The following is a 13,356-nucleotide window of genomic DNA, read 5'->3' on the forward strand; positions in this document are numbered from 1 at the left end:
ATGTTTTACCCCCTAATATGTAATCAAATGACTACCCTTTTTTCGTTTTTGTACCCTCAATTGATACTTCAAATAAAAAGTTAAAAAAAAAAAAAAAAAAAATGTGGTGCGTGCGCTGATATTCTATTTGCAGGCGACTAGGCCTTTTACCAGTCTTCTGCTTTGTTTGTTTCTCTGTGAAACTTAAGGGTCAGATCGCTACGGCTACTTCTTTTTCGCTCTGGTTGAAGAGTATATTTCGTTTGGCCTATGAAACTGGTAGACAGTAGCCTCCTGAGGGAATCACGACTCATTCCATGAGGGCTGTTTCTTCTTCCTGGGTTTTCAGGAATGAAGCTTCTGTGGAAGAAAATTGCAAGGCTGCAACTTGGTTCTCTTTGCATACTTTTTCAAAATTTTATAAATTTGATACTTTTGCTTTGGCTGAGGCTTCCTTTGGGAGAAGGGTTCTTCAAGCAGTGGTGCCTTCTGTTTAGGTTTCCTGTCTTGTCCCTCCCTTATCTGTGTCCTCTAGCTTGGGTATTGATTCCCAACAGTAATTGATGATGATCCGTGGACTCACCGTGTCATTAGAAAGAAAACTAAATTTATGCCTACCTGATAAATTTATTTCTTGACACGCGGAGTCCACGGCCCGCCCTGTTTTTTTGGTATATAAACCTCAGGCACCTCTGCAACCTTGTGTTATTTCCTTTTTATCCTTTCCCTTGGTCGAATGACTGGGGTTTGTGGGAAGGGAAGCGATACTTAACAGCTTTGCTGTGGTGCTCTTTGCCTCCTCCTGCTGGCCAGGAGTGATATTCCCAACAGTAATTTGATGATGATCCGTGTACTCACCGTGTCAAGAAATAAATTTATCAGGTAAGTATAAATTTTGTTTTCTTTCCAATTGCATGGAGAGTCCACAAATCCATTCTAATTACTAGTGGGAACCATTACCTAAGCTAGAGGACACCGAATGGAAGGGATGAAGAACAAAACAGCCAGACCTAAACAGAAGGCACTACTGCTTGAAGAACTTTCCTCCCAAAAGAAGCCTTAGCTGAGGCAAAAACATTGAATTTGTAGAATTAGGAAAAAGTATGCAGCGAGGACTAAGTGGCCGCTTTGCAGATTTGTTCCCCAGAAGCCTCATTTTCAAAGCCCAGGAAGAAGAGACGGCACTAGTGGAATGAGCCGTAATCCTCTCAGGAGGCTGTTGTCCAGCTGTCTCATAAGCCAACTTAATTGCACTTCTCAACCACCAAGAAAGAGTAGTAGAAGTGGCCTTCTGACCCTTACGTTTACCAGAAAACACAACAAAAGGGCAGTAACTTGATATCAACAGAGTGCATAGGCTCAAACGGAGCCTGCTGCAGATCCCTAAGCACAAGATTAAGGCTACAAGGAGGCGCAACAGATTTAAACAAAGGCCTGATCTAATTCTGACCAAGGCCTGAACAAAAGATTGAACATCTGGCAAATCTGCCAGACGTTTATGCAAATGAATCGACAGGGCAGAGATCTGACCCTTCAGAGAACTGACTGACAAGCCCTTCTCCAGGCCCTCCTGAAGAAAGGACAGAATGCGAGGAACCCTCACCTGGTTCCAAGAGAAACCCCTAGATTCGCACCAGAAAAGGTATTTAAGGCTTACGAGCCTGAATCATGCTATTAATAACCTTCTCTGAAAAACCTTGTCTAGACAAGACTTAGGCGTTCAATCTCCAAGCAGTCAGCTTCAGAGAATCTAGGTTTTATGTAGAAAAGGACCCAGAAGTAGAAGGTCCTTCCTCAGAGGTAATTTCCACAGGGGAAAGGACGACATCTTCACTAGATCCGCAAACCAAATTTTGCGCGGCCAAGCTGGAGCAATTAGAATCACCAAAGCCTGCTCCTGTTTGATACAGGCTATCACCCGAGGAATGAGGGCAAATGGAGGAAATGGGTAAATGAGACCGAAGACCCATGGAACTGCCAGAGCGTCGACCAGAGCTGCTTGAGGATCCCTTGATCTTTATCCATTCTTTGGAAGTTTGGCATTTAGAAGAGACGCCATCAGTTCCAACTCCGGAACTTCCCACCTGAAAGTTATATTGAGAACACTTACGGTTGCAGGGCACACTCCCCTGGATGAAAAGTCTGCCTGCTCAGATAATCTGCTTCCCAGTTGTCCACCCCTGGGATGTGGATGGCAGAAATGTGACAATTGTGAGACTCCACCCACTGAAGAATGCGAGTCATCTCCTTCATAGCTAAGGAACTTTGTGTTCCTTCCTGGTGGTTGATATATACGCCACTGAGGTAATGTTGTCCAATTGGAATCTGATAAACCAGACCGAACTCAGTTGAGGCCAAGCTATCAGTGCATTGAAGATTGCTCTTAATTCTATAATATTTATTGGGAGGGCAGACTCTTCCTGATTCCAAATTCCCTGAGCTCTTAAGGAACCTAAACTCCCCCCAGTCCGTAGTCACAATCTCCCAAGATGGTCTCAGGAAGCATGTGCCCTGAGACAGATAGTCTTGAGAGAGCCACCAAGCAGGGAATCCCTTGTCAGGATGTCAAAGACTATCCTCTGAGAGAGGTCCGAGTGGTCTCTGTTCCATTATCTGAGCATGCATAACTGAAGAGGTCTCAGATGGAAACGAGCAAAAGGAATAATGTCCATGGAAGCCACCATTTGACCAATTACTTCCATACACAGAGCCACTGATGGACGGACAGAGGACTGAAGAGAAAAACTGGTAGCAAGAAGTTTGGATTTTCTGACCTCCGTCAAGAAAATCTTCATGGAGATCGAGTCTATGATCGTCCCCAAAAAACATGCTGCTATTTGGCACCAAGGAACTCTTTTCCAGATTCACCTTCCACCTGTGAGAGCGGAAAATTGACAACAGAGAATCTGTATGGGATCTTGCTAAATGAAATGATGGCGCCTGAACCAAGATATCGTCCAGGTATGGATCCACCACAATCCCTTGAGATCTGGCCACTGCCAGAAGAGCCCCTAGAACCTTTGTAAAGATTTGAGGAGCAGTTGCTAGGCCAAAAGGTAGGGCTACTAATTAGAAGTGTTTTTCCAAAAAGGCAAACCGCAGGTTGATGGTAGTCATGAACTGACCCTCCTGAACTCAAGAATAGAACGGATAGTCTCCATTTTGAAGGATGGAACCTTGAAAATTTTATTGAGACACTTGAAGTCCAAAATGGGTCGAAAAGTTCCGTCTTTCTTGGGAACTATGAAAAGGTTGGAATAGAATCCCTAACCCTGTTCCGCCAACGGAATTGGGACAATCACTTTTACAGAGGCGAGATCCTGAACACAGTTTAAGAAAGCCTCTCTTTATTTGGTTTGCAGATAATCTTGACAGGAGAAATCTGCCTCTGGGAGGACAAGATTTGAATCCTATCCTGTATCTCTGGGGGACTACTTCCACTGCTCAAGGATCTGGGACATCGCAAATCCAAGCCTGCTGAAAGAAGGAAAGCCTGCCCCCCACTTGATCCATGACTGGATCAGGGGGGACCCTTCATGCTGATTTATTCTCAGAGGAAGGCTTCTTGGATTGCTTACCTTTATTCCAAGACTGGTTAAACCTCCATGAGGTCTTGGCTTGCTCAGGTTTGGAAGAGGAAGATATCTGTCCTTTGAAGTTGCGAAAGGAAAGAAAATTAGAATTTTGGCGACCCTTGGGTCTAGCCTTCTTGTCCTGTGGCAGAAAGGCTTCCTTTTCATCAGTAACTGTGGAAATTATATTAGCCCGACCAGGACCAAATAAAGTCTTGACCTTAAAGGGCAGAGATAGAAGTTTAGACTTGGATGTCACGTTGACCAAAACTTTAGCCACAGGACTCTGAGAGATAGAACGGCAAAGCTAGAAATCTTAGCCCCCAAACGAACTACTTGCGTGCTGGCATCACAGATAAAGGTATTAGCCAGCTTTAAAGCCTTGATCCTATCCTTGATCTCCTCAATTGTAGTCTCCTCGAAATCGTCCTTTAAATCCACTGTTGTCATAAATTGACCCTCTTGGATCGTAGGAAGAATGAAACAAATAGTTTCCATCTTGGACGGTATTCTGAGAAATTTGTTTAGACTCTTGAGATCTAAATTAGGCTTGAAAGTTCCCTCTTCTCTGGGAACCACGAACAGATAGGAATAAAATCCCAGACCCTGTTCCTGATTCGGAAAGGAACTCTCACTCCCAGGTCGGAGAGGTCTTTGACACAGAGTAAGAACGCCTCTCCTTTTGTCTGGTCTACAAATAATCTTGAAAGCAGAAACCTGCCTCTGAGAGGAAAACTTTTGAATTCTAGTCTGTATCCCTGGGACACTATTTCTATTGCCAGGGATCCTGAACATCTCGGACCCAATCCTGAGCAAAGAAGGAAGTCTGCCCTTTACAAGATCCAGTCTTGGATCAAGGGCAGACCCTTCATGCTGACTTTGATTCAATAGCAGGCTTCTTGGATTGTTTTCCCTTATTCCAAGACTGATTGGGTCTCCATGAAGGTTTAATCTGTTCCTGCTTGGAGGAGGAAGAGAAAGCATTTCCTTTGAAATTTCGAAAAGGATCGAAAATTACTCTGTCGTCCCTTATGTTTGAATCTCTTATCCTGAAGGAGAAGGGGACCCTTACCTCCCGTAATGTCAGAAATTATTTCCGACAAGCCAGTCCCAAACAAGGTCTTCCCCTTGTAAGGAATCTCTAACAGCTTAGACTTAGAGGACACATCCGCAGACCAGGGTTTTAACCATAAGGCTCTGCGAGCTAGAACAGAGAAGCCTGAAATCCTTGCTCCCGGTTTGATAACTTGAAGGGAAGCATCCGAAATAAAGGAATTAGTCAACTTAAGTGCTTTTAACCTATCCTGGATTTCATGCAGAGGAGTTTCTGTCCTAATAATACCAGACAACGCATCAAACCAATATGCCGCTGCACCAATGACGGCAGCAATGCATCCAGCTGGCTGCCATTGTAAGCCCTGGTATATATGTTTTTGAGTAACCCCTCTAATTTATTTGAAAGCACAACTATCCTCTATGGGAATAGTAGTTCTCTTAGCTAGGGTGGAAACGGCTCCTTCCACCTCATGGACTGTTTGCCAAGCCTCCTTCACCGCGTTGACTATGGGAAACATCTTTTTAAATCTAGCAGATGGGGAAAAATGGCCAGTCATACCGGAGCCCTTCAGGGTAACTAGAACCTCCTTAGGTAGCAAACAGAGGTGATCCAGAAAACCACTTCAGTATCAGACAAAGGAGTTACCCCGATGGAGTCTGAGATATTTCCCTTATGTACTACCGAAGTATCTTCCACTTTTAACTTTAGGGAATAAACATTCGGAATAGTTACTCTGTATGTGATTAAATATATTTCATCAAGCGTTCTCCCTGCAGCTTGGCAAAAACAGACAATGCAACAGATATCGCTAAAGAACTTAGAGAAGCAATGTCTTGCTAAGTAACTCCAGATGGACTTGGTGAAGAAGCGCAGGGCACTGCACGGGTGGACTGTAATATTTGGACACTTAATGAGAATCCCCTTTTTCTCTATAGAAAGGTTCTCACAACAAACAACAGGGAAATGGATTGGTAAAGCCACATTCTCCCTGCAGTATTCCGTTTAATAACAGAAGTAGACACTTTAAAGCTGATAACCCTGCATTGTAGGGTCTTCTTGAACCATCGGACTGACGTATGGATGATTAATCCCATAAAGGTCTTAACTGATTTTATCCAAATAAACATATAAAGACCGTTACTGTTTCTTTAAAATTTAAAGTGGAAACCTCTTTATTTATTAGGGCAGCTAACCCCTTTACACCTCAGCATAACCCCGCTGAAGTGCCTGCTAATCCTGTTAAAAACCTGACAGCTGTAGCGCTGTCTCTAAGCGCAACACTCTGACATAATATTTTCCGCTCCCTCCGCTAACCGGAAGTGCAAGGGAAGAGGTGCCTAAGCGCAAACACTAGGATCTACTAGTGTCCTTCTTTCCGATAACCGGAAGTACTAAATAATCGGTGCGCAACCAAATTGGCGCCACGTAAGCTCCGCCCCTCGTGGGCCTTTCAATTGCCCTCTCCTGGTCGCCATTATTATTAAGCTAAACGACCGGGAGCAAAATAACAGACTGCTCAGCTTCCTTTCCTATGCCTTAGGCAGCTGCTTAGCCTGTATGACCTCTCTAAGAGTTAAACACCCTCACACTGAGCTCGCTCTCTGTCAGTATGAAATCTTCCGGTCAGCTATGAATTAGTTATGAAACCGCCGGGAGATGAGTCACATGTCCCATACAGTCCCAGTGCCAGCATCCAAGCTGCCAAGTGTCCCCTAAACAACTAGGAGAATGCATCTCTGTTAACCCCTTTAATAAGGAGCCCAAATTCGATGAGGTCTGTGTAAAAAAATAAAGTGCCCAAACTTTTTCTGAGATTTCCTTGTACCCCCAGAAATAAATTCAGCACTTACCTCATCTTCTGCCTGACAGCAAGGCAGTTTCCAGGTTTGAGAGGTCCTATCCCTCACATGGACTTGAGAATGAAGAGAAAGTCCTAAGTTAGAATCTCTCAGGTTTTCCAGAGGCAGGGCAGCATCAATATATGGGAGGCGCATATTACATAATTATTTCTTTCTCTCATGTGTCAGATGTGTCAGATGTCGGAATGCAGGCTCTGCACTGTTATTTTATTAGCTGCATATATATTATTTCCCAAGTTGTTTTTCTGACCACTTAAAGATAGAATGTATCCCGAAGTCTTAAGGGGGGAGGCTGCCGAATCCTAATTATTATTATTATTATTATTATTATTATTATTATTATTATAATAATATTACTTTTATCCTTTATTTGTATAGCACCACAACATTCTGTAACATGTATACATATATATATTACTAACTGTTTGAGTCAGGCCACAGTGATTTAGGGTGAGCTTGATCTCTAATATATCTATCTCCAGAATTTTTTTTCTAGCCTGGTGGGGGCATTGTAATACTTTGCAATATTATAATTTTTTTTGTAAATATTACTTAAGCTATACAGTGCATTAATGAATTGCATAATTTAACATTAAATGGTCATTTGAGAAACAGAAATTAAAATAATGTAATAACTAATTATAGCTTAAATTGTAGCCGTAAAATCAGTTGGGTGGTGCACTCACTAAAAAGGCCATGGGATATGTATAAATTATCTTTGTTCTCTGCTTACATATTACGTTGTAATTCAAGATCAGCCACTATGAGGCAGTCACTGCCTGTTTTTGTCTGCAACAGTAAAAAAAACAAAAACTACAAAACAAAAAAAACTCCAAACAGATTAAAACGGGGAGAGTCCACATCTGCATTCATTACTTTTGGGAAATACAGAACCTAGCCACCAGGAGGAGGCAAATACACCCCAGCCAAAGGCTTAAATACCTCCCCCACTTCCCTCATCCCCCAGTCATCCTTTGCCTTTCGTCACAGGAGATTGGCAGAGAAGTGTCAGAAGATTATGGAGTAGTCTCTTATGGAGGGTAGTACTCTTCGAGATGGGACTGGAGTTTCAAGTAATCCTGTCAACCTCTCAGTGAGAGCATGGATGAAGGTTAGAGTCCAGAGATGTAGGGAGAGTCTTTCTGCGAAACCATCCCGACTCATATTAACAGCTCCATAAGCAATCAGCGTTGACAAGTTTCTCTGCCTGCTTTCTTCACTCAAGTCCATGTCAGAAGCCACGCTGTCTAACTTGAAGGACCGTGTTATTGTTCCTCGGCATCTCCGGTAAAATCGTTTAATTTTCCTTTTCTTTGTGGATATATTGTAATGATAGAAGACAGGGTCTCAGTGGGACGCCTTTATCTTTATGGAATCAAGGGTTAATATCTCCTGAGGGGGGTTATTGAACAGTGGGGGACTTTAATCATGTTTGTTATGTGATTCTGTCTGCTTATGTGTAGAGATGTTGGAGCTCATGGCTATTACAGAACGTACAAGTTTTTTTGGTGCTGCGCAGTACTTGTGGACTGGCTTGATTTTTCTTTGGCCTGCATGTTGCACCTCGTGACCGGGTGTGGTCCCGTTTTTGTTCTCCATTTCCGTATTCCTGACCGAGTGTCAGTGGAGAGGGTCTGTTTCTCTACTTGTTTGGGTCTTAGAAGGTGGTGAGTGCCCCAGCCATTGGGGGTGTATGGTGCCAGTTATTTTTTGTCCATAATTTAATCAATCAAGTTATGGAGGATTCAGATTTTTCGGAGAATGATTTCTCCGATTCAGATTCTGTTACCCGCGTAGATTGCGGGGAGGCCCGGGTATTACAGCCCAATCACTTATGTTCCGTATGCCGTACTAGAGTGCTCTCTTCTTCCAATGGGGAGCGGTTAGAGACCGCTGAGCCATCCGCCTCTGAGGATTTTGTGTCCCATGAGGTGCGCTCCCTAGAATCTTCTGCTCCTACACAGACAGTTGTCCCAAATACCATTACTCCTTCTCCGGAAGGAGGTTTATTTCCACCAGAGGTTACTGCACGGTTTCGCATGGCCATATCTTTGGTGTTGGTGCACTTACATCTTCCCGATTGCAAGCAAAGTGCTCATCCGTGTCCTCTTAACCTGGGTGCGTCAGGTGAGGGACCGATTATATCTGATCTTTCCTCTGAGGAAGCGGCTTCCTCTGAGGTATGTGTTGGAGGCGTTGGAGGATCCCCGTTCTGATTTGTCATCAGATCCTTTTTCTTCTGAATCAGATGGCGAACAGCTCTAGACGAGTGGAGGGATGGAGATCCTACTCTTAGTCGTCTCTTGTTTGTGTATCTAATCCCAGTTCTGAGCTCTTGAGGAATTAGGTCTCTGACAAACTAGCCCTGTTAGTGTTTCCATTCCTTTTTGGCGTTCACCTGCGGGTGCTGCCTACTCTCTTTTGATCCAGTTAGGATGTGTTTTATTTCTTTCTTTTTCCAGAGCTCGGGACTGTTGTAGACTTTTAACTTTTTTCTTCTCTGGGAATTTGATACCAGCGATTTTACGGTTGCAATAGATGTTGCTTCCGGCGGAAGTTCAACAAGAAAAAAAAAAGAAAATAATTATTTTTTAGAGACAATGTTTAAGTCTCTGAGCTTATTTGTCTATCGTTTGTCTGTTTATTTAGTCTAGCCCTGCTAGGGTTTAGAGCTTTCAGTTGGCCCTTGAACAGTTCTGGACATCAGGCCGGTCCTGGTTGGGTACTTGTTCATTCTGTTCTTGTGCAGTTTATGTCAGACACGTTGTATCCTGGCAACAGGCTGATCCTGTTTGGGTGCTAAGTTTGCGTCTTCCTGTCAAGAGGTTGTTTCTTGTTTCTACAAGCTATAGGAGGCCCTTCTATCCTGGATGTCAGGCTGCTCCTCGTTTATTTAATCTTGGTGGGGTGTCTGATGTTTTGTTCGTACTCAATCCTAAGTGTCTTGTCCCTGCATAGCTAGCGTATTTAGCTGGGATTCCGAATCCTGCTCTGGCAGTATATTTATGGTTCCTGAGGTCCTTTTGGACAGGAGCTAGAGTTCTCCCTTCCAAGGGAGGGGATCAGATGACCTCATGGAGATCTTCGGTACCTGTTGTAGGGGGGGATTATTCCCTTCTATTGCTACTCCATTGGGGATGGAATGGTCCTATTTTGGCTCTGATCTCCTTTGGCAGTGCTTCTCTTCTATGTTCGAGTATTGCTGTATTTTTCGCTTCCCCTTGCCTTTTTGGGAAGGACTTCATGTCATCTGGTTGAAGAGTTCCGGTTCCTAGGGACCGTTTGTCTTCCAGTATCCTCTTTTTGATCCTATATCTTGGGGATCTGGGGGATCGTTATGCAATCCCTTTTGCAGTCGCCCGAAGGGAGATGTGGCATAGAGTTAGCTCCACTGCTTCTGAAGGAGAAGGTTGTGGGTTTGAACCCTGATTAAAGCTCCTGCTTTCTTGTCCGGTATGTGCTTCTGGTGACAGCTTGCATTCCTTAGCAGAATTTAAGGGGTTTCCGGGGGTTGATCCATACTGAAGCTTTAAAGACTAATATTCTCTCGAACAGGGATTAATTTCTATGATTTGAGTTCTGATCTCTTTGGGTCCTACCTTTTTGTCTTCTTACTTTGTGGGAGTTATTCTAGAAGCCCTTTGGGGCTGAGTGGACAGTCATTGGGATACAACATAAGAGATTAGTGTTCATGACCCCATGGGGGCATGGCAGTGATTGCATCAATTCTTGTGCAATTTCCTTCTCAGAAGGGGTAATTTTGTGGTTGTACCACAGGGTTTCTTAGTTTTGAGCCGGCTCCTGGTTCTGGGTGTCCGGTTTTTAACCTAGTCCTTGTCTTTGACTTGGCATTCGGGTTAATCTGTTTTCCAGATTTTCATAGACTTTGGATCTGTCAGGCGTACAGTTGCAGGCTTGGTTTCCCGGTCCTGGGGAAATCTCCTTGTTCCTACTGGGGCGGTTCCTTTTCTCTCTTCCGGAGATATGGAGGAAGTTTTCCTGTGGTGTTTCTCTACTGGAGTCTTCTTGGGTTTTCTTTGAATTCTTCTATTTGGGAGGATTTGGTTTATTGCGTTTATCCAGTTGGTTCCTCCTGAGGTAGTTTTTCCTCATTTGACTCTGGGAGTTCAGTGGGTCAAGGGTCTCTCTTGGCTGAGTGTACCGTTTTCCTTCGGGTTTCTGAAGGGAAATGCAGATGGGTTCCTGGAACCAGAGCTAGTCTCTCTGGATATTGGTGCCTTTTTACTCCTTCTTTCCCTTAGGACCTCGTGGCTGGAGATGCGTTGTCTGATCTCCGGGCCTTGTCGATGCTAGGACTTTTTAATCTCCCTTGTCCTTTTGGGTCTTGCCAGTTGCTTCTGTGAGGGGACTGTTCGATCGGAGTAGGGGTCAGGGACTCTAACTACACTGTTTGGGCATCGACCACCTGTCATGAATCTCGAGTGCTGCTTCCTTAGGTTGGGAGGCCTTGCTGTTGATTCAGATGATATGGAACCTTCCTTCAGCGGGTAGTTGGTTCTTTGTTATTGGTCAGGGTGTTGTCCTCCCTTACCCCGTTTTCTAGTAGGGGGGTTGTGGGTCCGCCCTGCTTCTGAATTTTGTCTCTTGTTCCTTTCTAGTCGGATGACTAGTTATTATGGCTTGACGTCTAGTCTGTCTACCTATCCGATGGAAGCCTGTGGCATAAACTGATATTTCTATTCGGTTTCTGTTCTGCTTCCGGGGTTTCTGACCTGTGAATGTTCGGTTTCTTTGTGCTGAATAACTGTCTGTGGTAAGGTAGTTATGTGCTACCTTTTTGTCCTTCTGGGATTTCGGTTCTGGTTAAGGATTTCCATTGGTTTCTTCGGATCCATGTAGGAGGTGGTTTGGAATATTTCCTTCTTTGCTCTCCTCCTCCAGTAGAGTATTATTTACGGTACTTTGTCCTCTTGCAGCCTTGTAGTCCGCTCCTTTTCGAGTTACGCTAGGGGCTTCTCCCTCTGTTTGTCCTTGAGTTTTCGGGGGTTGTTTCTGGAGGTCCTCTCAGACTTTATTTTCTGATTCTTCCTTCTTAGTTGGGGAGAATGTGGTGTGGGGAGTTTGTTTGTTTTTCCCTTTGTCATTGATCATGGAGAGGGATTATTTTTTGTGTGCTTCTGATCGGTGGGACTTTTGTCTCCTCAGAGGCTTTTGTTCTCAGTTGAGTCAAGGATTTATAAGTGGTCTCTATCAGGGATCCTTATGGTTCTAATTGATGGGCAGTTTCCTTGTCCTCTTCCCATTTTTATTCCTTCTGCTTCTGTTGAAGTAGTTTTTTTGTTGGGAGTCTGGGTTATGGCAGGCTGTGGTGCCCTCAGAATGGGCCGCCTTTTTTGTTCCCACCGGTTTGCATTCAGTGTCCTCTATAGCTTGGGTATTGATTTCCCAAAAGTAATGAAAGCAGCTGTGGACTCTCCCAGTTTTAAGAAGAAAAACTTAAATTATGCTTACCATGGGAACTGTACGGGGGAGAGTCCACAGCTCCCCACCCGTGATATTTCTGTGGGCAGCCTAATTTTTTATTCGTTCTTCTGGCACCTTTTTCACCCTGATATTTCTCCTACTGTTCCTTGTTCCCTTGGCAGAATGACTGGGGGCTAAGGGGAGTGGGGGAGGTATTTAAGCCTTTGGCTGGGGTGTCTTTGCCTCCTCCTGGTGGCCAGGCTCTGTATATCCCAAAAGTAATGAATGCAGCTGTGGACTCTCCCCGTACAGAAGAAAAGAAAATGATCTGGTAAGCATAATTTAAGTTTTTCTTTTTAAAATATAGGAAAACGCTGTTGTCTGATTATAGGAAAAGCCTTTTTCATTTCTCTGCATTGTTGCTGCTTTTGTTAAAGGGACAGTACAGTCAAAATTAAACTTTCATGATTCAAATAGGGCATATAGTTTTGAGCAACGTTACAATTTACTTTAATGATCTAACTATCTCCTAGTTGGACATTGCTGCACCTCCAACAAGAGATTCCAAGGGAATGATGTAAATTTGATAATAGAAAATGGAAAGTTATTTAAGTTTTAAATGCTCTATCTGAATCATAAAAGAAACATTTTGGGGTTCTCCGTCCCTTTAAGTGCCTATTTATAATTTTAGTTTATATTTTGTTTTTTAGGTAAAACTTTATAAAAGTGAAAATCTGGATAACCCGATACAATCTGTTTCTTTGGGGCAGTCACTGTTTTTCCATTTTCCACCTCTGCTCCGAGATGGAGAGGTAAAGATTTCTTGTTCACTTGTCAAGTATTTAATGTCTATGCTGATTGTTATCCTTCAAACAGAAAGTCAGTTTATGTTGTACAATAATACTGGACCTGATTTTATGGTTATTTTCTAAACCAAATCAACATGAAATACAACTACTTTCATGCATACTAACTAACACATATCTGGTAAAAGAGTGTATTGTGCAAGAATGGTTTAGTTCACAAAACAAATGTCCTTGGTGAGCGTTGTTTTAGCGATAGAGCTAAATCATTTGGCATATTAAATAACTCTGAATCAGAGAGAAGCACTAGTCAAACGGAAGTAACTGCTTTTTTGGCAACTGTATGTAGTGAGCGCCGTGAGTTGTGTTCCCGGAGGGTGTTTAAAGTTATTGGCACAGTTATCCATCTAATGAGAATACGTATTATTCCCCATACCAGATTCTGTCCTCAAGAAATGTGTGCATGCGAAAGGTATTGACATAGAGGGAGATTTCGTGGGCAAGGAGAAGGGGGCACATTTTTTATAACGAAGGATGTAATGCTATGCTGAATTTGAAGACTTTGTAGACAGGTGCCAGACTTGTGCTTAGTGTACGGCCAGTGGTTATAGTCTAGGTTCATAGCCCACTTAAACTATAACAAAAGGCTATGTTGGGTAATA

General features: G+C 43.4%; 1 protein-coding gene across 1 annotated transcript in view; it reads left to right on the forward strand.

The window, feature by feature from the left end:
* LOC128642240 (nodal modulator 3) overlaps window positions 1-13,356 on the forward strand; it is a 122,944-nt gene that overhangs the window by 91,078 nt on the left and 18,510 nt on the right. The window contains exon 28 of the mRNA XM_053694938.1: window positions 12,602-12,703. Within this exon, the coding sequence (XP_053550913.1) occupies window positions 12,602-12,703 (102 nt within the window). The remainder of the gene's footprint in view (window positions 1-12,601; window positions 12,704-13,356) is intronic.

The sequence above is a fragment of the Bombina bombina genome, chromosome 11 (genome assembly GCF_027579735.1).
Source record: "Bombina bombina isolate aBomBom1 chromosome 11, aBomBom1.pri, whole genome shotgun sequence".
NCBI classification, from domain to species: domain Eukaryota; kingdom Metazoa; phylum Chordata; class Amphibia; order Anura; family Bombinatoridae; genus Bombina; species Bombina bombina.